This window comes from Chiloscyllium punctatum, chromosome 3, assembly GCF_047496795.1.
Source record: "Chiloscyllium punctatum isolate Juve2018m chromosome 3, sChiPun1.3, whole genome shotgun sequence".
Taxonomy (NCBI): domain Eukaryota; kingdom Metazoa; phylum Chordata; class Chondrichthyes; order Orectolobiformes; family Hemiscylliidae; genus Chiloscyllium; species Chiloscyllium punctatum.
In genome coordinates this window covers 11,159,512-11,182,566 of record NC_092741.1, presented here as the reverse complement: position 1 = coordinate 11,182,566, position 23,055 = coordinate 11,159,512, and the positions used below count along the sequence as shown (strand labels likewise).

At 43.6% G+C, this 23,055-nt stretch overlaps 1 protein-coding gene across 1 annotated transcript in view; it reads right to left on the bottom strand.

Moving 5' to 3' along the window:
- The window catches only part of aars2 (alanyl-tRNA synthetase 2, mitochondrial (putative)), a 57,956-nt gene that overhangs the window by 17,166 nt on the left and 17,735 nt on the right, over nucleotides 1-23,055 (bottom strand). Inside the window, exons 4-13 of the mRNA XM_072550496.1 lie at nucleotides 18,716-18,907; nucleotides 16,637-16,781; nucleotides 16,320-16,465; nucleotides 15,827-15,935; nucleotides 14,974-15,012; nucleotides 14,090-14,201; nucleotides 8,517-8,644; nucleotides 3,375-3,516; nucleotides 2,242-2,411; nucleotides 1,688-1,801 (exon numbers count right to left, since the gene is read on the bottom strand). Of these exons, the coding sequence (XP_072406597.1) occupies nucleotides 1,688-1,801; nucleotides 2,242-2,411; nucleotides 3,375-3,516; nucleotides 8,517-8,644; nucleotides 14,090-14,201; nucleotides 14,974-15,012; nucleotides 15,827-15,935; nucleotides 16,320-16,465; nucleotides 16,637-16,781; nucleotides 18,716-18,907 (1,297 nt within the window). The remainder of the gene's footprint in view (nucleotides 1-1,687; nucleotides 1,802-2,241; nucleotides 2,412-3,374; nucleotides 3,517-8,516; nucleotides 8,645-14,089; nucleotides 14,202-14,973; nucleotides 15,013-15,826; nucleotides 15,936-16,319; nucleotides 16,466-16,636; nucleotides 16,782-18,715; nucleotides 18,908-23,055) is intronic.

The window sequence follows — 23,055 nt, the reverse complement described above, 5'->3', positions numbered from 1 at the left end:
CAAGTTTGTGAGACATGATTTCCCACGCACAAAGCCATGTTGACTATCCCTAATCAGTCCTTGCCTTTCCAAATACATGTACATCCTGTCCCTCAGGATTCCCTCCAACAACTTGCCCACCACCGAGGTCAGGCTAACTGGTCTATAGTTCCCTGGCTTGACTTTACTGCCCTTCTTAAACAATGGCACCACGTTTGCCAACCTCCAGTCTTCCGGCTTGACCTCACTTGTGACTATCGATGATACAAATATCTCAGCAAGAGGCCCAGCAATCACTTCTCTAGCTTCCCACAGAATTCTCGGGTACACCTGATCAGGTCCTGGGGATTTATCCACTTTTAACCATTTCAAGACATCCAGCACTTCCTCCTCTGTAATCTGGACATTTTGCAAGATGTCACCATCTATTTCCTGATGGTCTGTATCTTCCATATCCAGTCACACAGTAAATACTGATGCAAAATATTCATTTAGTATCTCCCCCATTTTCTGCTGCTCTACACAAAGGCTGCCTTGCTGATCTTTGAGGGGAGAAAGTGAGGACTGCAGATGATGGAGATCAGAGCTGAAAATGTGTTGCTGGAAAAGCACAGCAGGTCAGGCAGCATCCAAGGAACAGGAGAATCGACGTTTCGGGCATAAGCCCTTCTTCAGGAATGAGGAAAGTGTGTCCAGCAGGCTAAGATAAAAGGTAGGGAGGAGGGACTTGGGGGAGGGGCGTTGGGAATGCGATAGGTGGAGGGAGGTCAAGGTGAGGGTGATAGGCCGGAGTGGGGGTGGGGTCGGAGAGGTCAGGAAGAAGATTGAGGTTAGGAAGGCGGTGCCGAGTTCGAGGGATTTGACTGAGACAAGGTGGGGGAAATGAGGAAACTGGAGAAATCTGAGTTCATCCCTTGTGGTTGGAGGGTTCCTAGGCGGAAGATGAAGTGCTCTTCCTCCAAACGTCGTGTTGCTATGGTCTGGCGATGGAGGAGTCTAAGGACCTGCATGTCTTTGGTGGAGTGGGAGGGTGAGTTGAAGTGTTGAGCCACGGGGCAGTTGGGTTGGTTGGTCTGGGTGTCCCAGAGGTGTCCACTGAAACATTCCGCAAGTAGGTGGCCTGTCTCCCCAATATAGAGGAGGCCACATCGGGTGCAGCGGATGCAATAAATGATGTGTGTGGAAGTGCAGGTGAATTTGTGGCGGATCTGGTTTATCCTTTTCCATCACTATTTTAAAACTAATAGAATTATGGTCGCTGGCCCCAAAGTGCTCCCCCACTGACACCTCAGTCATCTGCCCTGCCTTATTTTCCAAGAGTAGGTCAAGTTTTGCACCTTCTCTAGTAGGTACATCCACATTCTGAGTCAGAAAATTGCCTTGTGCGCACTTAAGAAATTCCTCTCCATCGAAACCTTTAACACTATGGCAGTCCCAGTCTATGTTTGGAAAGTTAAAATCCCCGACCATAACCACCCTATTATTCTTACAGATAGCTGAGATCTCCTTACAAGTTTGTTTCTCTATTTCCCTCTGACTACTGGGGCTCTATAATACAATCCCAATAAGGTGATCATCCCTTTCTTATTTCTCAGTTCCACCTAAATAACTTCCCTGGATGTATTTCTGGGAATATCATCCCTCAGCACAGCTGTAATGCTATTCATTATCAAAAATGCCACTCCATCAAAAGTATCACTTTAAATACCTCATTCAGAATCAAGTTGAGTCTGTCTCCAACGTGTAATGATTCTGGTACACTGACCGTGTGAACCACAAAGCCGCCAGCTGCCTGTACATTCACCACTGGTAGCAGAACATCCTAATGAAGAAAATCAGAATTGAGCGGAGTTCCTGGTTATGGAACAGACAAGGCAGGGGTGAGTCAAGCATTACAGCTCAGTGGCTCCCTCTCATTTCACAGTCAGCTAGAGAGATCTAGGACACCACCTTCCCACAGTTCAAGGACCAGCAGAGGACACGTCATAGGGGCCCAAGGATTAGCACATACAGCATGTCGCGGGGCCCCCAGCGGTTAGCACAGAAAACCCTTCGTAGCAGCCCAAGGGTCAACACAGAGAACACGTCATAGGGGCCCAAGGGTTCGCTCAGAGGGTGCATTTGTAGGGGCCCCTGAGGGTCAGCAGCGGAGGGTGGGGGCAGGTGGATCGGAGTGTGCAACTTAAGTTCAGACCCCAAGGGTGCCGCCAGACTTCAGGATTGGGTGTCAGCGCTGAAATCGCACCACGCAGCCAAACTTGCCTGGTGACCCTCTCGTATAAAGTAACCCAGGTCATGGGTCTGCCCACCCTGCTCGCTGTAGAAATTGGTTCTGTCCAGGATGACACCACACGTCTGACTTCGCCTCACCTCCTTCACCAATGAGTTGCCATCATACAATGCTACTACAGTGGCCTGGCAGGGACTAAACACTGGAAAACAAACACACAATTTCACAAACAAAAACTAAAACTGGAAGAACTTGCATGGTCTTTGGGTACAGTGACATTTCTGTCAAAATGTTGACTCTTTCTCTTCACAGATGCTGCCAGATCTGAATGTTTTCAGCAATTTCTTTTTTGTTTCAGATTTCTGGTTCTTTGTAAGATGAGAACTGAGAGATCTACAGTTCTTTGTTTTATAAACATTGATTCACACTCACTGCAGAGTCAAAACCCAACAACGTCATTCCTAGGATCACTGCAAACATCATCACGTGTTCTCCTACTGTACCTGTCTTAGGTGTCTTTGATGGCAACAGTGTAGAGGAATATTTACTTTGTATCTAACTTTATGCTGTCACTGTCCAGGAAGTTGTTTTGATGGGGACAGTATGGAAAGATCAGTGTATCTAACCCCTTTGCTCTACATGCCCTGATAGTGTTTGATGTGAACAGTGTAGAGGGAACTTTACTCTGTATCTAACCTCATGCTACACCAATTCTGATAGTGTTTGATTGGGACAGCGTAGAGACAACAGTACACTCTGTTTACCTTTAGCTTAAAAGACTAGAAGATTAGTTTAAAAGATTAGATACTTTCTATCTAATCATGTGCTATACCTGTCCTGGAACTGTTTAATGAGGGTTGCTTATTCTGTATTTGATCCCAAATTGTACTTGTGCCTCAGTGTTTAATGGAGACAGAATAGATGGAGCTTTATTCTATAACTAATGCGGTGCTGTCTCTGTCCTGGGAGTATTTGATGGGGACAATGTAGAGGTAGCTTTATTCTGTATCTAACTCTCTGCTGTACCTATAATGGGAGTGTTTTATGGAGACAGGATCGAATGAGCTTCACTCTGTCTCTAATCTCTCATTCTCAATCAGATTTTGCCATTCCAATTGCCTCTTTGTGCATTTGGTGGGATGAGCTTGCCTGAAAATGTGTTTACCATATTTGCCATCCTCAAGCGTGTAGATGTGTTTTGCTGAATCATCCGTTCTGAGCACTCCAGTCCTCTGGAGTTCATTTATGTCTTGTATACCCAGCACTCTGCCCTGTTGCAATTCTGACTGGGGGGATGGTCTCAGACGCTGCAGAGATAGAAAAAAAATCCATCAAACTACAGTATCCCGAGAGAGCGCTCAGAATAGCTCATGTACAGAAAATCCAATGCACGATCTTCTGAAAACTTATGTTTCAATGCCTCCTCTCCCCTTCTCTGTGAAACCATGATGACGTAATGGGGTCAAAGTCCTGGAACTCCATCCTAACAACACTCACTTTGTACTTACACACTTTTTTTTTAAACCACAGGGCAACAGTTATAGCTGGAGGAAGGTTGATTAGGCAAGACTTAGGAAGCATAGGATGGGGAAGGAAACTGCAGGGAATGGGCACAACTGAAAGGTGCAGCTTATTCAAGGACCGGCTACTGTGGGTCCTTGATAATTATGCACCTGTCAGGCAGGGAGAAAGTGGTCGAGTGAGGGAGCCGTGGTTTACTAAAGGAATTGAATCTCTTGTCAAGAGGAAGGTGGCAGCTTCTGTTAGGATGAGATGTGAAGGCCCAGTTCGGGCGCTTGAGAGTTAGAGGTTAGTCGTAAAGACCTAAAGAGAGAGCTAATAAGAGCCAGGAGGAGACATGAGAAGTCATTGGCCGATAGGATCAAGGAAAACCCTAAGGCTTTCTGTAGGTATATCAGGAATAAAAGAATGACTGGAATAAAATGAGGGCCACACAAGGATAGTAGTGAAAGGTTATGCATGGAGTCTGAGGAGATGGAGGAAGTGCTAAATGAATAATTTTCATCAGTATTCTTATTGGAAAAAGACAATGTTTTCGAAGAGAATACTAGACTAGACAGTGTTGACGTTCGCAAGAAGGAGGTGTTAGCAATTCTGAAAAGTGTGAAAATAGACAAGTCCCCTGGGCCGGATGGAATTTATCCTAGGATTCTCTGGGAAGCAGGGAAGTGATTGCAGAACTTTTGGCTTTGATCTTTATGTCATCATTGTCTTCAGGAATAGTGCCTGAAGACTGGTGGATAGTAAATATTTCCCCTTGTTCAAGGGTAGAGACAACCCTGGTAATTACAGAACAGTGAGCCTTGTTGGAAAAGGTTATAAGAGATAGGATTTATCATCTTGAAAGGCATAAGATAATCAGGGATAGTCACTGTTTTGGGAAGGGTAGGTCACACTGCACAAAACTTCTAGGAATTCTTGTGCGTGTTTCTGTTTGGCTTGTCCTAGGATGGATGTGTTGTCCCAGTTGAAGTGATGTCCTTCCTTATCTGCATATAAGGATACTAGTGAGAGAGGGTCATGTCGTTTTGTGGCTAGTTGATGTTCATGTATTTTGGTGGTTAGTTTTCTGTCTGTTTGTCCAATGTAGTGTTTGTTACAGCTCTTGCAAGGTATTTTGCAAACGACATTAGTCTTGCTTGCTGTCTGTATAGGGTCTTTCAAGTTCATTCACTGCTGTTTTGGTGGGTTTGTGGGCTACCATGATGCCAAGGGGTCTGAGTAGTCTGGCAGTCATTTCCGAGATGTCTTTGATGTAGGGGAGAATGGCTAGGGTTTCTGGACGTGTTTTGTCTGCTTGTTTGGGTTTGTTGCTGAAAAATCGACGGACTGTGTTCATGGGGTACCCATTCATTTTGAATACACTGTGTAGGTGATTTTGCTCTGCTCTGCATAGTTCCTCTGTGCTGCAGTGTGTGTAGGCTCATTGAAATAATGTTCTGATGCAGCTTCGTTTGTGGGTGTTGGGACGAATGCTTCTGTTGTTCAATATTTGGTCTGTATGTGTTGTTTTCCCGTAGATGTTGGTTTGGAGTTCCCCATTGGCTGTTCGATCTACTGTGACACTTTGTTGTTTTCCTCTTTAGTGAGTTTTATGCCAATAAGGCTATTCTTGATGGTCTTGAAGGTTTGCTCCAATTTGTTTTGTATAGTGATGAGAAAGATGCCATCCACGTAGCGGACCCAAAGCTCGGGGTGGATGGTTGGCAGAGCTGTTTGTTCGAATCTCTGTATTACTGCCTCTGCTAAGAACCCTGATATCAGAGATCCCATGGGTGTTCCGTTGGTTGTCTGTAGGTTTTTTTGTTGAAGGTGAAATGTGTGGTCCACCAGCTTGATGATACTGTTCTTGCTGATGAAGTTAGTGGTGTTTGGTGTATGTGTCTTTGTGTAGTCAGTGTTTCCTTGGCCAGGTTAATGTTGATTGATGTAAACAAGGCTGTTACATCAAAGGAGACCATTATTTCATCCACTTCTTTTTTAGTGTCTTTGATGGTCTTCAGGAATTCCTGGGTGGGGTGGATGGAGTGGCGTAAGTCTTCTATTAAGTATTTAAACACTAAAACAGCAGCTGATGAACTTGAAAGACCCCATACAGACAGCAAGCGAGACTAATGTCAATTACAAAATACCTTGCAAGAACTGCAACAAACACTACATCGGACAAACAGGTAGAAAACTAGCCACCAGGATACATGAATATCAACTAGCCACAAAACGACATGACCCCCTCTCACTAGTATCCTTACATACAGATAAGGAAGGACATCACTTCGACTGGGACAACATATCCATCCTAGGACAAGCCAAACAGAGACAGCATGAGAATTTCTGGAAGCACGGCATTCCAACTGGAACTCTATCAACCAACACGTCGAGTTAGACCCCATCTACCACCCCCTGAGAAAAGGAACAGGGAATGACATCGCCACAAGAAATGACATTACCAACCCAAAGAAACCCAAGCATATAAATAGAAAGCAGGAATCATATACAGTGCTTCACCTGAGGCCTACTGAAGATGTTACCTAGTAGGGTGACAAAATGTCTGGAAATGAATCTTCCAGCTCAGCGAGCAAACCTACATCCATAAAGAGTACTGGGCTAATGGTAAGATTCTTGGGAGTGCAGATGAGCAGAGAGGTCTCAGTGTCCATGTACATAGATCCCTGAAAGTTGCCACCCAGGTTGATGGGGTTGTTAAGAAGGCATACAATGCGTTAGTTTTTATTGGTAGAGGGACTGAGTTCCAGGGACATGAGGTCATGCTGCAGCTTGACAAACCTCTGAAGCCGCACTTTGAGTATTACATACAGTCCTGGTCACCGCATTATCGGAAGGATGTGGAAGCTTTGTAAAGGTTCCAGAGGAGATTTACTAGGCTATTGCCTGGTATGGAGGGAAGGTCTTATGAGGAAAGGCTGAGAGACGTTGAGGCTGTTTTTATTAGAAAAGGTGGTGGTTGAGAGGTGACTTAATTGAGACATAGATGATGATCATAGGGTTAGAAAGGGTGGAGAGTGAGAGCCATTTTTTTTCCGGATAGTGATGACTAGTACAAGGGGACATAGCTTTAAATTGAGGGGTGATAGATATAGGACAGATGTCAGAGAGTTTCTTTATTCAGTGGTAGGGGTGTAGAACATACTGCCTGCCAACTTTAAGGGCATTGAATGGTCATTGGATAAATAATGGATGATAATGGAATAGTGTAGGATAGATGGGCTTCAGATTGGTTCCACAGGTCGGCGCAACATCGAGGGCTGAAGGGCCTGTACTGCGCTGTAATGTTCTATGCTCGATATACAGCATGTGAAATTCAAGGCACAACTCAGCATGCCTGTCTCAGAACAATCAGGGATGGTCAATAAATGCTGGCCCAGCCAGCAATACCGACATCTGAAGAACAAATGAGAAAAAGGAGCCACATCTATTTATCACACGCCATCCCATGTCATTGCCACTGATCCAGCTGAAATCAGTCAAGGTGGATACATGTGCTTCAATTAGACAGACAGAGGGAGGAAGAAAGAGAGCAGGCGAGAGACCATGACTCTCCTCTAGATGAAAACAGCATACATTAGAACACTGTGCCTTGCTCACACTTCATAAATGACTTAAATTAATATTGCAGTGTTGCCTTCTGCTTGGGTACTGGCTTTGGAAACAGTGAAATCTTGTTACAATTGTACAGGGTGTTCATGAGGCTGCACCTGGAGTACTATGTAGTTTTGATGCCTGTATTTAAGGAAGGCTATATTAAAACTGGAGGCAGTTCAATAGTTGATTCATTGCACTGATTCCTGAGATAAAAGGGTTAACTTATGAAAAATGGCTAAGAAGCTAAAAATGGCCTATTTATTAGAGATTAGAAGAATGGGGGTGGGGGGGGCGTTTATTGAAACATCAAAGATTCTGAGGAAGCTTCACTGGGTAGATGTTGAAATGATGCTTCCACTAGTGCAGGAAATTTGGAACACAGGACATAGTTATAGAACAAGGGAACAGTTTTTTAAAACTGAGGTATGAAGGCATTTCTTCTCCTAGAAGTTAGTGAATGTCTGGAATTCCTTACAGAAGAGAACTGTGGAGGCTAGATCAATGAAGTATTTAAAGAGGTAGATAGATTTTCGAAATATTGGGGAGTGGGTGGGGTTAGTGGTCGAGGGCTGTGAGGAACCGACATGAAACGGGCGTGTAACAGATTGGCCGTAATGTTGCACAATGGAAGAACAAGCTTTTGGGGTCAAATGGTCCACTGTTGCTCCTGGTCCTTATGTTTGTATTTGGTGTTTCTCAGGCATACAACCAACGTTTGATTAAATAAAATAAGGAAATACTGAATTAGACAATTTATTCAATAAATGGGCAAAGTTCTTAATTGAGGGAAGTGCAGTAAAGAGGAAGAGAGATGTCGGGAGGGAATCCCACACTGGCAGCTGTAACACTGCACCCTGCACTCTGTGTTCTGTTACCCTGATGCACTTGTATAGTACGATCTGTCTGTAAAGCTTGGAAGACACACCTTTCTCACTGTATCTCGGTACACGTGATGTTAATAAATCAAATCAAAATCAGATGACAGAAGGAACTGCCACCAATAGTGGAGTGATTCCAATCCAGGATGCATATGAATCAAGAACTGGAAAAGCTCAGTTATCTCCACAGGATTCTGGAGTTGAAGGTCTTGAGGGTTTAGGCAGAGGGGCAGGGGAAGCACATAAGCTAGACTAACACATCACTCTAGTGGTTTCTGGGCAGCCCATTCAGCATCTTAAAACCTCACCTCTGCCTCTTCCTTTGCCAGCTGCCGCAAGGCTTCAGTGTCCACGTTCACTGCCTTTTCTTCCAACATTAGGCTAATCAGATCGAGGGGGAAGCCCAAGTTCCTGTGTAGAGACCAGGCCACATCCACTGCAAACATGGAGAAGGGTGATTGTGATGGCTCCACATCTACAATCATGCCATCCAACATCCTCCCTAACCAAAGTCAGCACTCATGTACCAGAGAACTAGTCTAAAACTCATTGCCTTTCTAGTCCTGACCCATGAACTTTGACTGAGAAGGTGGCCAATCACATATGGGAGCCTTTGATGCAAATCTATGTCCTTGGTGCCTCCACAGGAGTCAGTGAATTGTCAGCAGAAACAGGGCACAAACTTTGAATGAGATCCAACCTCATGCCCCATCCTCCACTCTCTGTTGTAAGGAGCACAGTTACTGTGGAACTGCAGCAGTGTGGGAATTCAGTTGAGTGAGATAAAACCTAAATAAGATTTGACTGACTACAATTAGAAATTTGAATTAAAAAAGATATTTGATGCGAAAGAGGACAGAGGTGTTTTAAGTTGGGTTTACTGGAAGAAGCAAACTCAACAGAGGTAAGTAGAAAAGGGTAAAAGGTGTGGATTGATGGGCTGAGCTGGAGTGACATTACAGACCACAGCATGTGATGCGAGTACATAGAAAGAAGCAAATTTGTCTTTTAAGTAAAAGTAAGGTCTTCAATTTGCATTGAGGTCTCCGCTGTTTTTCATCTCTTTTCTGAGAAAACTATTTGAGTATTAGATTAGATTAGATCACTTACCGTGTGGAAATAGGCCCTTCGGCCCAACAAGTCCACACCGACCCGCCGAAACGCAACCCACCCAGACCCATTCCCCTACATTTATCCCTTCACCTAGCACTAGGGGCAATTTAGCATGGCCAATTTACCTAACCTGCACATTTTTGGACTGTGGGAGGAAACCGGAGCACCTGGAGGAAACCCACGCAAACACGGGGAGAATGTACAAACTCCACACAGTCACCTGAGGTGGGAATTGAACCCAGGTCTCTGGTGCTGTGAGGCAGCAGTGCTAACCACTGTGCCACCGTACCGCCCAACCATACTGACAAAGGCAGTACATTAATCAGGAGTGACTTTCGTCTTCAGGTAAATTCTGAAAATCAAACTGACAGAGGAAGCCATGAGGAAGAATTCATAGACAGTACTTGGGAAACTTTTTGTGGATCTAACCAGGGATCAGGCAATTTTGACATATAATTAATAAAATTGTTTAATGCATGATGTCCCTTGGGAAACAGTGATCATAACAGTAAATTGTAACAATTGGTTTGAGAGGGAGGAACCTGGAAACAACTGTGCTAAATGTGCATACTGGCAATTTAAGAAGATTAACTGAAAAAACAATTGAGTAAAATAATAGACATTTCAGGATGTAGCGTGAGTAAAATAACAGACATTTCAGGATGTAGCTTGTGACTCGCAACAAAGATATATCCTAGTGAGGAAGGAGAATCCTAGGAAGGAGATAAACCAACCATGGTAAACCAAGCAAGTTAAGCATACTATCAACTTGAAATAAGAAAGGTAGAAAAGATTAATAGATGCAAGAAGACTGGGAAAGTTGCTAAACCACACAAGATGATCAAAGAACAAGGGTGGGGGGGAATCAATTTTGAGGGTAAATTAGCAAGTGATACCAAAATGAATGGCAGGTACTTGGTTAAATACATAAAAAGGAAACAAGTCAAGGTTAATACAGGGCCATTAGAGGCGGCGGCTAGGGAAACAGGAAATAACAGAGGAGCTGTAGCAGTCTTTAAGATAGAGACCACTAACAATAATTCAAAAACTAAGCAATCAAGGGGTGAAACCTGGAGAGGAAAATAAATACAGTAACTATCACAAGAGAAACTACAAGGGAAACTAATAAGGCTAAAGGCCAAAAGGTCCTTGGTCTTATTGTATTGCATCCTAGGATCTTAAAGGAAGCAACTAGAGAGATCATGGACACATCATAGTAATCTTTCAGCAATCCTCAGATTTCAGAAAAACCCCAGATGATTGGGAAAACTGCAGATGTAAAGGGAAAAGAGACAAAAAAGGTAACTATAGGCTTGTTAGCTTAATTAGGGTTTGTTAGTTGGAAAATGTTGCTGTCTATTACAAATAATGTGATTGCAGGGAATCTAGAAATACATGATATGATCAAGCAGAGCCAAAAAATGAGAATCATACCCGACATGTTTATTAGTTTCGTGAGATAACAAGAAACTTAAAGAGGAGCCAGTAGATATAAAACATTTGGGTTTCCAAAAAGCATTTGATAAAATGCAGTACATTCAACTACTTATTATTATAAAAGTCCATGTTAGGGTGTTCGGGTAGTATACTAGCATGGATAAAAGATATTGGAAGACAGATGAGGGCATTTTCAGGATGGCAATCTAACTAGTACAGTGCCACATGGATCAGTGTTCAACCACAATTATTTACACTACACGTCAGTGATTTGGAATAAAATATGAATGCACTATTGCTAAGTTTCTGGATGACAAAAGAAGTGAGCAGACAAGCAGTGAGGATGACACAAAGTCTGCAGAGTGGTACAGAATACAATTCAACAAATGGGCAAAAAAATTGACAGATGAAATATGTGGGAAAATGCGAGTTTATGCACTTTGGCAGCAAGAATACAACAGTTGAACATTATAAATAGAGAGAAACTACAGAAACCTACGGCACAGGAAGATTTCACAGTATATTCAGGACAGTTTCCTGGAAATTGGAAGTCCTTGTGCATATATCATAAAAAGTTGGCATCTGTATTCAGCAGGTAATACAAGACTATACAAGGCACTAGTTGAACGACACATTGAATACTGTGAACAGTTCTGGTCTACTTATCTAAGATATATGGTGTAAAGAACATGTCTTTTATTTTTGTGTTGTTGATGGTGGACTGAAATGAGAAAAGAATCTTTCTAAAAATCAAGGATTACTGCAGGCTTTGAGAGCAAGTTACAATCATTTTAAGCCCTGTTTGCAGCTGAGCTGGGGCCAAGCCTACGCAAATAGAAGATTACCCAGCAACAAGCAGCTGACTGGACTGTAGACGAGTGACTGGTAACTGATGACAAAGGCCTTCTTCCCGCCAACAACTGTGATTTATTCTCAGATAATTGAACACCTTAGTGCTGTGAACAAAATGGGAAGGAGCCATCCAACCTCGACCAGCTCAGGAGTTCTCCCTTTTCTCTGCAGAAATCTCACTTTAACCCGAAGAAAACCAATTTATTCTTCCTTCAGCAGCTGCTGTAAGCTGTGACTTGTAATTAGCAAGTCAGAAACGCTTTGTGTGTGTGAGATCCCTAACATTGCCATAGTGCCTCCTGCAAATCAATGAAAGTATGCAGCAAATGGGACAAGGTCAGATTACGGATGTCTGGCTGGAGCAGACGAGTTGGACTGCAGGGTCTGTTTCTATGCTGTAAGACTCCATGATTTTATAAATGACAGAGGTGAGACTGAGAAGTAAAATTCTGATCAGCACAAGACTGATCTCAATGTATCCTGTTTTCATGCTGCCCATTTTTTTTTCCTCTGTGTGTGTGTGTGTGTAAGGTGGTGTTTATGAGGGAATCAGTTTTAACAAGTGGAGTTTTATGTCATTGGTTTAAAATGGCTTACCTGCACAGAAACTGCACCATGCTTTCTGTCATTCTGAGCTTAAAAGACAGGTACATTGGAAATTTTGCACACTTAAAAAAATCCTTATAACTATTGTGATGACAAAATAGCAGGAATAGCAGGGCTTGACTTCCAGCATGCTAACATGACAGTGTGCAATCTAGAGAGATTTACCATGTTAACCCTGGGTATGGAAGGACTGTCTTGTGAGGAAAGGTAGGGTAGGTTGGGCCTCTATTCATTGGGGTTTAGAAGGATGACAGGCGACTTATCGAAACAGACAAGATCCCGAGGGGAACTGTCCTCTTTGGAACAGTCCAGGACAAGAAGGTATAATCTCAGAGTAAGGGATTGCCCATTTAAGACAGAGATGAGGAGGAATTTCTTCCTCTAGAGGGCAGTCAATCTGTAGAATTCTTTATCGCAGAGGGCTCTGTCATTAAGTATATTTAAGGCTGAGATAAACATCCAAGAGGTGAGAGCAGTAGCTCAATGTGTGGGCCCCTCAGAGAGCCCACTTTGCTTTCTTTTTCTTTCTATGTATTTTTTGAAAAGATGCTTTTATTTACTATGGTACCTTATCTTCTTTTAGCGACTTTGGCAGAGGCACCTGTCAGATAGCGCAGTGACGAGGTTGGTTCCAATGGCCCATAGGGGCACATTAGGCCTGCTGCCTGGTTGCGCAGGGTCCCTATGTGGCACTCTTGTCCAGGAGGGGTGAGCTAGGCTTCCATGTATTCCAGCAGTGCAGCATGATGGTCTCAACCCAGCTTTGAAGACAGCTACCGGGTATTTCAAGAGTTCGGCCCGGCCCAGCTCCGCCCCGAGCAGCTGTCCCGACCCTGGCCCCGGCCCGACCCTGCCCCACCCCCGCCCCGGTCCTGCCCTAAGCAGCCGTCTCGGCCTAGCCCAGTGACTTTAGTCTAATTTTCCAGCGGACTTTGAACCCATGAGCTCTAATTTCACTGTGGTGAACCTTTCCTTTTTATTGTCTTTATGCCTTTAGTCATTAATTTAGGCTACATGGTATGGTGACTTATAAAACTTTACACGATTTTTTGTAAAAAATACACCTTAGAATAAACTACTATTCTGTTCAGATTTTTTATTAGTAAGGTTATAGGGAAAAGGCAGCAAAGTGGAATTCAAGATTATAAGATCAACTATGATCTCACTAAATGATGCCGCATAGCAGACTTGATTGCCTGAATAGCAAATGCCTGCTCTTACATCTTATAGTCTCTGTCACGTTATATTGTGGTCTCCCTCACAATATCCCCCAGGTATCCAGCTCCCCTATGATCAGTAATAAGCATATAAGATCTGCTCTCAATATTCCCCGAACCTCCAGTGGGCACGCACTTCATCTGTTCAACCTTTCTTCATAAGATCAGTGCTTCGCCCCAAGAATAAGCCAAGTAAACACGACTGAACTGCTTCCAACACAACCACAGTTCTTTTTTCAAAGATGTCACACCCAAACCATCTATAGTACTCCAGATATGGTCTCACCAACGTCCTGTATAGCTGTAGTAAAGCCCACTTCATTTTATCTTCCATTCCTCTTCATAATAAGCAACCAATTCCATTTGCCATCCTAATCACTTGCTTGGCACCTGAATTTTGTTATTCTATACCAGAACACCCAGAGATTCCTCTGTATCTTTGAATTCTGTAATCTCTCTTCACAAACAGTATTTCTTCTTGCTGAGGCACACTAGATGTCATTTATCCATCTAATACTCCCTCCTCGATAGTTGGATCTGATGGGGGTAGAGGTGGATTAGAGAAAACCATGCCAGAGTGTGTGTGGAGAGTTGGGAAGTGAGGCTAAAGGAGTCCAACTCCATTTACAAGAAATACCTATCCACATCCCCATTACCTGGGAAACTCTGTGAATTGTCCATTTTCTGCAAAGTTCTATCGATGATACGTCGTCCACGGTGCAAGGAGGAGAGAAAGGCAGCTTCATTCTCATTAATTGTGTCCATGATCTGAAAAAGGAACAAGTCAGAGGTCATGTGGTGAGGTTAATAGGGTGACTAAAGCAGCCAACAGGACACTTAGTCATGGCAGAGATTAGATGAGCAAGGTGACGTTGGAGCTGTACAAACCTTCGGTTAACCCACAGCTGGAATACTGAGTGTAGTTCTGATCTCCGCACCATAGGAAGGATGTGATTGTATTGGACAGGGTACAGAGGAGATTCGTCAGGATGTTGCCTGTAATGGAATAGTTTCGGTAAGGAAAGAGGCTGAATAGGTTCAGGCTAAGGGGGGCCCTGAGTGAGGGGCATGAGAATGTTGGATAGGAATCAACTGTGCCCCCTAGTTGAAGGGTCAAGAACAAGGGAACATAATTTTAAGGTAAGGGCAGGTGGTTTATGAGGAAAGATCCTTTCAGCCAGAGGATCCGAGAGGATAGTAGAGTCAGGAAACCCCTCAACGTTTAAAAAGGATGAGTGCTCGAAATATAATTGAAAGTAAGATTCATGTAGTTTCAGTAGCACCTTGTTGGTGCAGACGCGTTGTGTCACATGACCATGACTGAGAGATGCCAAGGATATTATGGGGTGGAGGACAGGAAGGAGCAGCACCACAGCCTGTGTGATGGGGGAAAAAGGACAAGCACAGGACACCCTCCCAGGTGCCAACCAGTTGACAACGTAACGGATAGGGTGGGGAGAGGTGAGTAGGGGTTGAACAACAAGATGGTGTTGAGTTGGGCGACTGCCACCCAATTTCCATTACAGACTTTATCGCTCACCTGGCATGGGTCTTGCTTTAACTCTGGGTAGGCATCTCCCTGAAAATGTAGAAAGCTAAGAGTTACACAGATCCACTTTTGGAAAAGATCCTTGGATTAAGCCTGGAGATTGTTTCCTATTAGTTTGATCACCTTTGCTGCTTCCAGATGAATCCTAGAGTGTCTCTTTCTCTCTGGTTGGATTGCTCTCCTGCACTGTTGCCAGACTAATTCTGGAGTCTGTCTAGTTAGATTGGTACCTGCACCACGCCTGTATTAATCTGGAGTCTTTCCCTGCCTGTTTGCTCATTTTCTCACCGTGTTCTTGTCCCCTCGCATATCTCACACCCCCACGTTCTTTAGCCCCAACACACCACTTCCCAGTTCCCGAACAATAATACATGTTTCTGCAGTTAATGTCATTTCAAACTTCATAAGACGATTTATGGGAGCTTTAAACAAAATTGGACACTGAGCATGAAAGGCTACATTAGATCAGATAAGCAGCAGTTTGGTCAGATGCAGATTTTGACGAATATCTGAAAGGAGGTATGTTTGTGGGGTGCAGAGGTAAAGGTGTGATAGAACCACAATGCATTCAGTTTGCCCTTTCAGACTGGTGGGAATCGGGACATTGAACCAGAAGAAGACAATGACTGAGGTTTTTGTCCCTTCAATTCTCTGGAGATTTATCAATATCCCACCTTAACAGACAATGTTTGGTTACTCGACTTTAAGCAACATTGACTTGCTCATTTCCCTGACACAGAACACCCTCACAGAAAGGTCAGATTGATCATTATGCAGGTTTTCTCTGCCTTCGCTTGTTAATTCAGCACCTCCCCCCCCGCACAGAGATCGACAACATTCTCACCAGAATCTCTATGACAGTTGGCACCAAACCTGCCAGAAAGCCAGGAGGGGCCCGCAAAACCTCTGCAGAAAACCTCACAGCTCGGCGGAGAATTCGACGTAAAACCAGCCTGGGAACCAACAATAAATCCATCAGCATCATCATACAGGCTCCAATTAGAGAAGATTCAATCCCTAAACTGCAACCTCTACTCTCTCTACCACACCCCCTCCCTATACCTTGCTAATGTCCACTTGACGGCCTTCCCCCGATAAGCAAAAACCTACCCCCCTCAAAATGGCAACAGCTCTCCTGCAATGACTGCCACCTCAGTATCCCAGCGCCCCCAGCAATACTTCCCTACATTTCTTAGGACAGCCCTGCATCCATTCCATTGGTTCCATGTCAAAGATTCTTCCCCTTAGCAAGCAAACTCCCCTCACAGTGCAGCTTCCCTTCTCCTTGTTCCAGTCACACATTATCTACAAGGTGTAGTTCAACTGGAAGAACTCACGCAGCTCCAGTCATTCCTGGATAGAGGCCGTCAGCAATGCAGACAGTGAGAGCGCGGATATGATCAGCCAGCACACGATATGCCCTGTCCACCATGTTAGGATCCATGTCACCCACCAAACCTCGGTATGGAGGAGCTTTCGTTCCCTGAAAAAAAACAGATAGTACCAAAGGTAAACCTCTTCAACAGATCAGTTCACTGGTACTAGAGGTAACCCAACTTCTCAGGAATAGTGTGCAGCCCATTCTAAACCACCCCATCCACCATCTCAGAAATACCCCAGGCCCAGCAATGGAGGTGGCAGCACTCATTCTTACCCTCTGAATGGCATCTAGAATGGGAGTGAAGAGGTCAGTGTCGTAATTGGATTCTTTCCCTTGCAGAACCGCAACTAATCGCTCAAGTCCCATGCCGGTGTCAACACTACGCTGTGGTAGGGACTGAAGACTGCCATCAGCCTCCCTACAGGAGAAATAAATACCAATAAGGATGACTCAACACTGCCAACATTCTCCCTATGCTGAGTAGGAAAGTGCAGCCCAGCGTTAGATACAGAGAAAAGCTTAATCTACCCACTGTCCACATCAAACATTCCCAGGGCAGGGAGAGTAGAGGGTTAAATACAAAGAAAAGCTTCCTCTATATTTTTAAACTAAAAGTAAAGCTCCCTCTACTGGATATAAGTTTGCTCACAGAGCTGTAAGGTTCGTTTGCAGATGTTTCCATATTAGGTAAAATCATCAGTGAGCCTCCGGTGAAGCACCAGTGTTAGTGACCCACTTTCTACTTATATATTTAGGTTTCCTTGGGTTAGTGACATCATCTATTGTGCTGATGTAATTTCCTGTTCTTTTTCTCGGAGTGTGGTAAATGGGGTCCAAGGCCATCAATAATACCTTTACTGGAATAAAATTCACTAAAGAGGAAAGCAACAAACTGCCATTCCTAGATGTCACAGAGGAGTGAACAGCCAGTGGGGAACTTCAAACCAGTGTCAATAGGAAAACAACACATACAGACCAAATACTGAACTACAGAAGCAATTATCCCAACACCCACAAATGAAGCTGCATCAGAACATTATTTCAACGAGCCACCACACACTGCAGCACAGAGGAACTATGCAAAGCAGAGGAAAATCACTTATACATCGTATTCAAAAATGGATTCCCAATGAACACAGTCTGCCAATTTCTCAACAACAAATCCAAACAAGCAAACAAAACGTATCCAGAAACCCTCACCACACTCCCCTACATCAAAGAAATCTCGGAAATGACAGCTAGACTACTCAGACCCTTGGTATCATGGTAGCCCACAAACCCACCAACACACTAAAACAGCAGCTAATGAACTTGAAAGACCCTATACAGACAACAAGCAAGACTAATGGCATTTACAAAATACCTTGCAAGAACTGTAACAAACAATACATTGGACAAACAGGCAGAAAACTAGCCACCACGATACATGATCAACTAGCCATAAAAAGACATGACTCACTCTTACTAGTTTCTTTATATACAGATAAGGAAGGACACCACTTCGACTGGGACAACACATCTATCCTAGGACAAAGCCAAACAGAAACACGCACGCGTATTCCTAGAAGCATGGCATTCCAACTGGAACTCTATCAACAAACACAGACTTGGACACCATTTTCCACCCTCTGAGAAAAGGAACAGGAAATGACATCACCACAGTAAATGACATCACCAACCCAAGGAAGCCGAAACACAAATAAAAAGCAAGTCACTAACACCAGTACTTCACTGGAAGCTCACTGATTTTACCTAGTATGGTGACAAAACGTCTGGAAGTGAACCTTCCAGCTCAGCGAGCAAACTTACATCCAGAATCCCAACCTGAGCTACAAATCTTCTAAAAACCCGCTCCCTCTACTCTTTTAAACTGAAAGTAAAGCCTCCAATATACTCAAACTGAACATATATCTCCCTCAATACTGTCCCCATACAGTCCCAGCATGGAGTCTGAATCAGAGCAAAGCTTCTCTTGCACTATCCCTAATGTGGAGGTGCTGGTATTGGACTGGGGTGGACAAGGTTAGAAGTCGCACGAGACCATGACTATAACCTGGTGTCATGTGACTTTTGACTTTGCACTATCCCCAGCAAACACTCCCAGGACAGGTACAGAACAGAATCAGAAACACAGTAAAGCTCCCATTACACTGTCCTCAGTAAACACTCCAAAGGCAAATACAGCACAGTGTTCAATACAGAATAGCACTCTCCTTTCACTGTGCCATCAGTCTAGGAATGACACCATCATACCACAACACCCCATCTCCCCAATACTACAATCCCCACCCAGCTCAAACCCACTCCAATCCATGTCCCAGCCAGAAATTAATAATGCCTCCCCACACTAACCTGCTGTACTGCATGAAGACCAGGTTCCAGATTTCCACCAGCTGAGGATTGCCTGTGTTGACTTGTGCTGCTGCTCCTTCCCCTACTCCGTGGTCATAGTGTATCTCAGTGCACGGTCCACAGGGCCCCATCTCTCCCATCTCCCAGAAGTTATGCGTGAGACCAAATGGAAGTAAGTGGTGAGGACGAACACTTTAAAAAACACACACAAGACAATGTTTAGGATCTGTCACACTATGTTCCTGATGGACCTTTGACCCACACATTCCCTAACCCTCAGCACAAGACGTTTTGAAGGAGGGTCACTGGACCCAAAACGTTAACTACTTTCTCTCCACAGACGCTGCCAGACCTGCTGACCTTTGCCAGCAATTTCTGATTTTGTTTTAGATTTCCAGCAGCTGCAATTCTTAGGTTTTGTTGTTTAATGTGAAAAGGGGAGCCGAGCGCAAGTGGAGCTCTCTGCTTAGTGAGTGTAGGTGAATCATTGAAAGAACTAGTTTTCTAAATTTCACTTAGAATTTCACAAACTGTAAAAGAAACTGTCAATGAGTTTGCATAAGTGTGTCAGTGGCTATTAAGTTTCAATAAACTGAGTGATTCGCTGAAGCGAGACTAACTACAGTGAGCATGAGGTGTGATTCAAAAGTGTGATGTCAAAGTGAGGAGTAAAGGAAGCGGGGGATCGTAAACAGTTTAAAATGTATCGCTGGTGAAAGTAGGATTTAATTTGATATAGGATTCCCACAGTGTGGAAACTGGCCATTTGGCCCAACAAATCCACACCAACACTCTGAATATTATCCCACCCAGACCCATCCCCTACCCTACCCCTGCATTTCCCGTGACTAATCCACACATCCCTGAACACTGCGGGCAATTTAGTATGGCCAATCCACCTAACCTGCACATCTTTAGACTGTGGAAGGAAACCAGAACAGCCAGCAGAAACCCACGCAGACACAGGGAGAACGTGCCAACTCCACACAGGCCCAGTCCCAGAAGTTGGAATCAAACTGAAGTCCCTGGCGCTATGAGGCAGCAGTGCTAACAACTGAGCCACCGTGCCACCCCATTTGATGCAGAGAGGGAAGCAGCTGCTGTTTTTGGCTAAAAACACTAAAATCTATTAGCTAATTAAATGCATCAATGAGTCATCGAAAATAGAACATTCAACCAAACCAGCCTGCTCCACCATTTAATGTGATCATGGCAGTGCCATTCCACCACCACCTTTTTGTGTCCGACCTAAACAGTGTATACCCAAGGATGTTCAGTTCCCATCCTTGCATCATCACCCTGAAACCACAGTCATCTCAGCTGTATCATATCGATTTATGTGGGCTTTTTAATTCATCCACTTTATTATGAATGCTCCCTGCATTAAGACAACAGGCCTTAAGACTGGTGTTTTTAACATTCTTTGTCTCATTTGCATTAGTTTGTATTGTGGCCCTGTGTGATTCATGCCCTTGATTTTTCTGCCTTTTCTTATTTCCACTCTGTCTTTTGTTTTTGCCCTTACTTCCATCTCCTGTCTCCTGTATAGGTTCCCATGACCTTGCCATTTTCATTTAATCCCCCAAGATCAGTCTAGCAAATACTCTCCCTGGGACATCAGTTCCAGTCCTGTCCAGCTTGTACTGTCCCCCTAGTCCCAGAAATCTGAAACCCCTCCCCCGGCATCATCTTTCCAGCCACATATTCATCTGGTATAGTCTGCTAAGTCTACTCTGACTAACATGTGGCACTGTAGCAATCCTGAAATCATTACCTTTGAGATTCTACTTTTTAAACTTAGCGCCTAACTCTAAATATTCTGCTTTTTGGACCTAATTTTCCCACCCCCAGACCTCCTTTTTAAATCTATGTTGTTAATACCAGTGTATACCACTATCACTGACCAATGAATTAAGTAGATTAAACAAAGTAGGATATGGATGACAGCGCAGGTGATGTGCCACGTTTATTGAGTGGGAGTAGTTTCCTGGTGACATGGATAACCAGGCCTGTAGACAGGGCAGGGGGAGGATTCCAGTTCAGAGAAATCTAAAGAGAAAATTCAAAACAGAGATTGTAGTGATTCGGGTAATGCAGAGTGTGACAAAATATTCAAAAGTAATACTGCAGCAGCAAATTTTGAAACATGGTTAGGCCACTGTTGGAATATTGCGTGCAATTCTGGTCTCCTTCCTATTGGAAAGATGTTGCGAAACTTGAAAGGGTTCAGAAAAGATTTACAAGGATGTTGCCAGGGTTGGAGGATTTGAGCTATACAGAGAGACTGTACAGGCTGGGGCTGTTTTCCCTGGAGCGTCAGAGGCTGAGGGGTGACCTTATAGAGGTGTTTAAAATTATGAGGGGCATGGATAGGGTAAATAGACAAAGCCTTTTCCCTGAGGTCGGGGAGTCCAGAACTAGAGGACCCAGGACTAGATTGGGTTGGGATATCTGGTCGGCATGGATGGGTTGGATCAAAGGGTCTATTTCCATGCTGTACATTTCTATGACTCTATAAGTTAACATTAAAGGTACTTTATCTGAAAGCATTCAGAACATGATCTAGGAACTGATGCAACAGCTAGAGGGAATGGCTTTGATCAAATAGTCATCATAGCTCTTGGTATATCACAAAGACAGGTAAAATGAGGTGCTTGTAACAAAGTCACTATAATAACCGCTTTCATATGGACTGAACTGAACAAATTGTAAAGATCAGATTGGAGACAAATTATAAGCAAGATATTCCACAGTTTCTTAAAACAATATGCTGTGGAACCAACCACAAAGAATCTTGCTTTGTGTAATGAGAGGGATAATTTCACAGTTAAGAAACTCCTGGGGAAGGGTGACTACAACAAAATGGAATTTCGCAAAGACTTTGTTCTTAAATCTGAAAGTAAGGTACTAAAATAAAATCAAATAGCTAGATCAGAGGTCTGAACTGTGTCAATGTCAATTGAAGGATAAACACCGGAGACTGAGGAAACTTCCTTGTTTTTCATTAAAATAGTCCCGTGGGATTTTTTACATCCAGCTGAGCAGATACACAGGGCTTCTGTATTTCCTCTCAATTTAAAAAAAGTACCTCCAACATGGTAGCTTTCCCTCAAATATTTCATTGGATTGTCAGCTAATATCTGTATTCAGAGTTATGTAGTGGGGTTTGAACCCCAGTGTCTGCATCAAGTGTTTGAAGTTTCAGCAGCTTTTGCTGAGATTATAAACTAGAGCCTGAATTACAAAAACTGCAACACATCAGTGAAAAGAGAGGGCACCTTGATGTTTTTTTTTGTATCAGGAGGCAGTTACATCACTTAGGATAGGGTCTTCTGATTTTGTCAGTGATCAGGGACAGGAGGGTGTGACTGTCAGTGAGGCAGAGAAAGGAGTGTAGAGGGCAGATGTCCTGGCGCATCAGCCTCTGCATTTGTCCAATAGGTCTGAGGTTCTCTTGGCCTGTTTGGATGAGAACAGGGGCAGAGAAGATGAGATGTGCAAACTAACCATGGCATCATTGAACAGTTCGGGGGAAGCAACAACGAACAGCTAGTAATCATATAGTGAAAGGGATTGACACCACTCGCTGCAAGAAGCGACAGGCCACTCTGGCCCTCGGGTTTGGGACATCTGCTCATGGCTGGGAAGGAACTTGTAGCAGGTGGGATGATCTTCTGGTCATGGTCCATGTAGGTATGCAAAATTAGGATAGCGGCTCTGCATAGACAATATGAGGAGCTAGGCACTAAATCAAAAACACAGAACCTTGAAGATTATAATATTTGATTGGTTGAGAGACTTACAAAATGACACTGGATACATAATATTGATGAATAAGTTGATGAATATGTGACTTAAAACTATTATGGGAGAATTGTGTGCCAGTTCATAGGTCAAGTTAACAATTGCACTGGGGAAGGTAGGGACTGTAGCACTGGGACAGTCTGCACCTGAATTGTGCCAGGGCTAGTGTTCTTACGAGCCATATAGCTAGGGAAGTAGAAAGGACTTTAAATTAAATAGTTAGGACAAGAGATCAAACATGGAAAGATGTGAGAGATCAAACAGTAGAGACTAAATACAGTAATAAAGAAAAACAGTAATGTGGGAAATGAAAGTTAAAGAATGGCAGGAAGAAACAGAGATGACAAAAATGACAAGCAAGACTAGGTATTACAAAGATGACAAAAGTAATGACTCCGTATTTGAATGTAAAACAAAGTAGAGAGAAACCTCAATTATCCGAATATCAATTATCTGAAGATGATCTCAAGGTCCCGATAGAAACATGACATCAAAGACGTGTTTCCAGCACTGATTGCGTCTTTTCTTTACAGTGA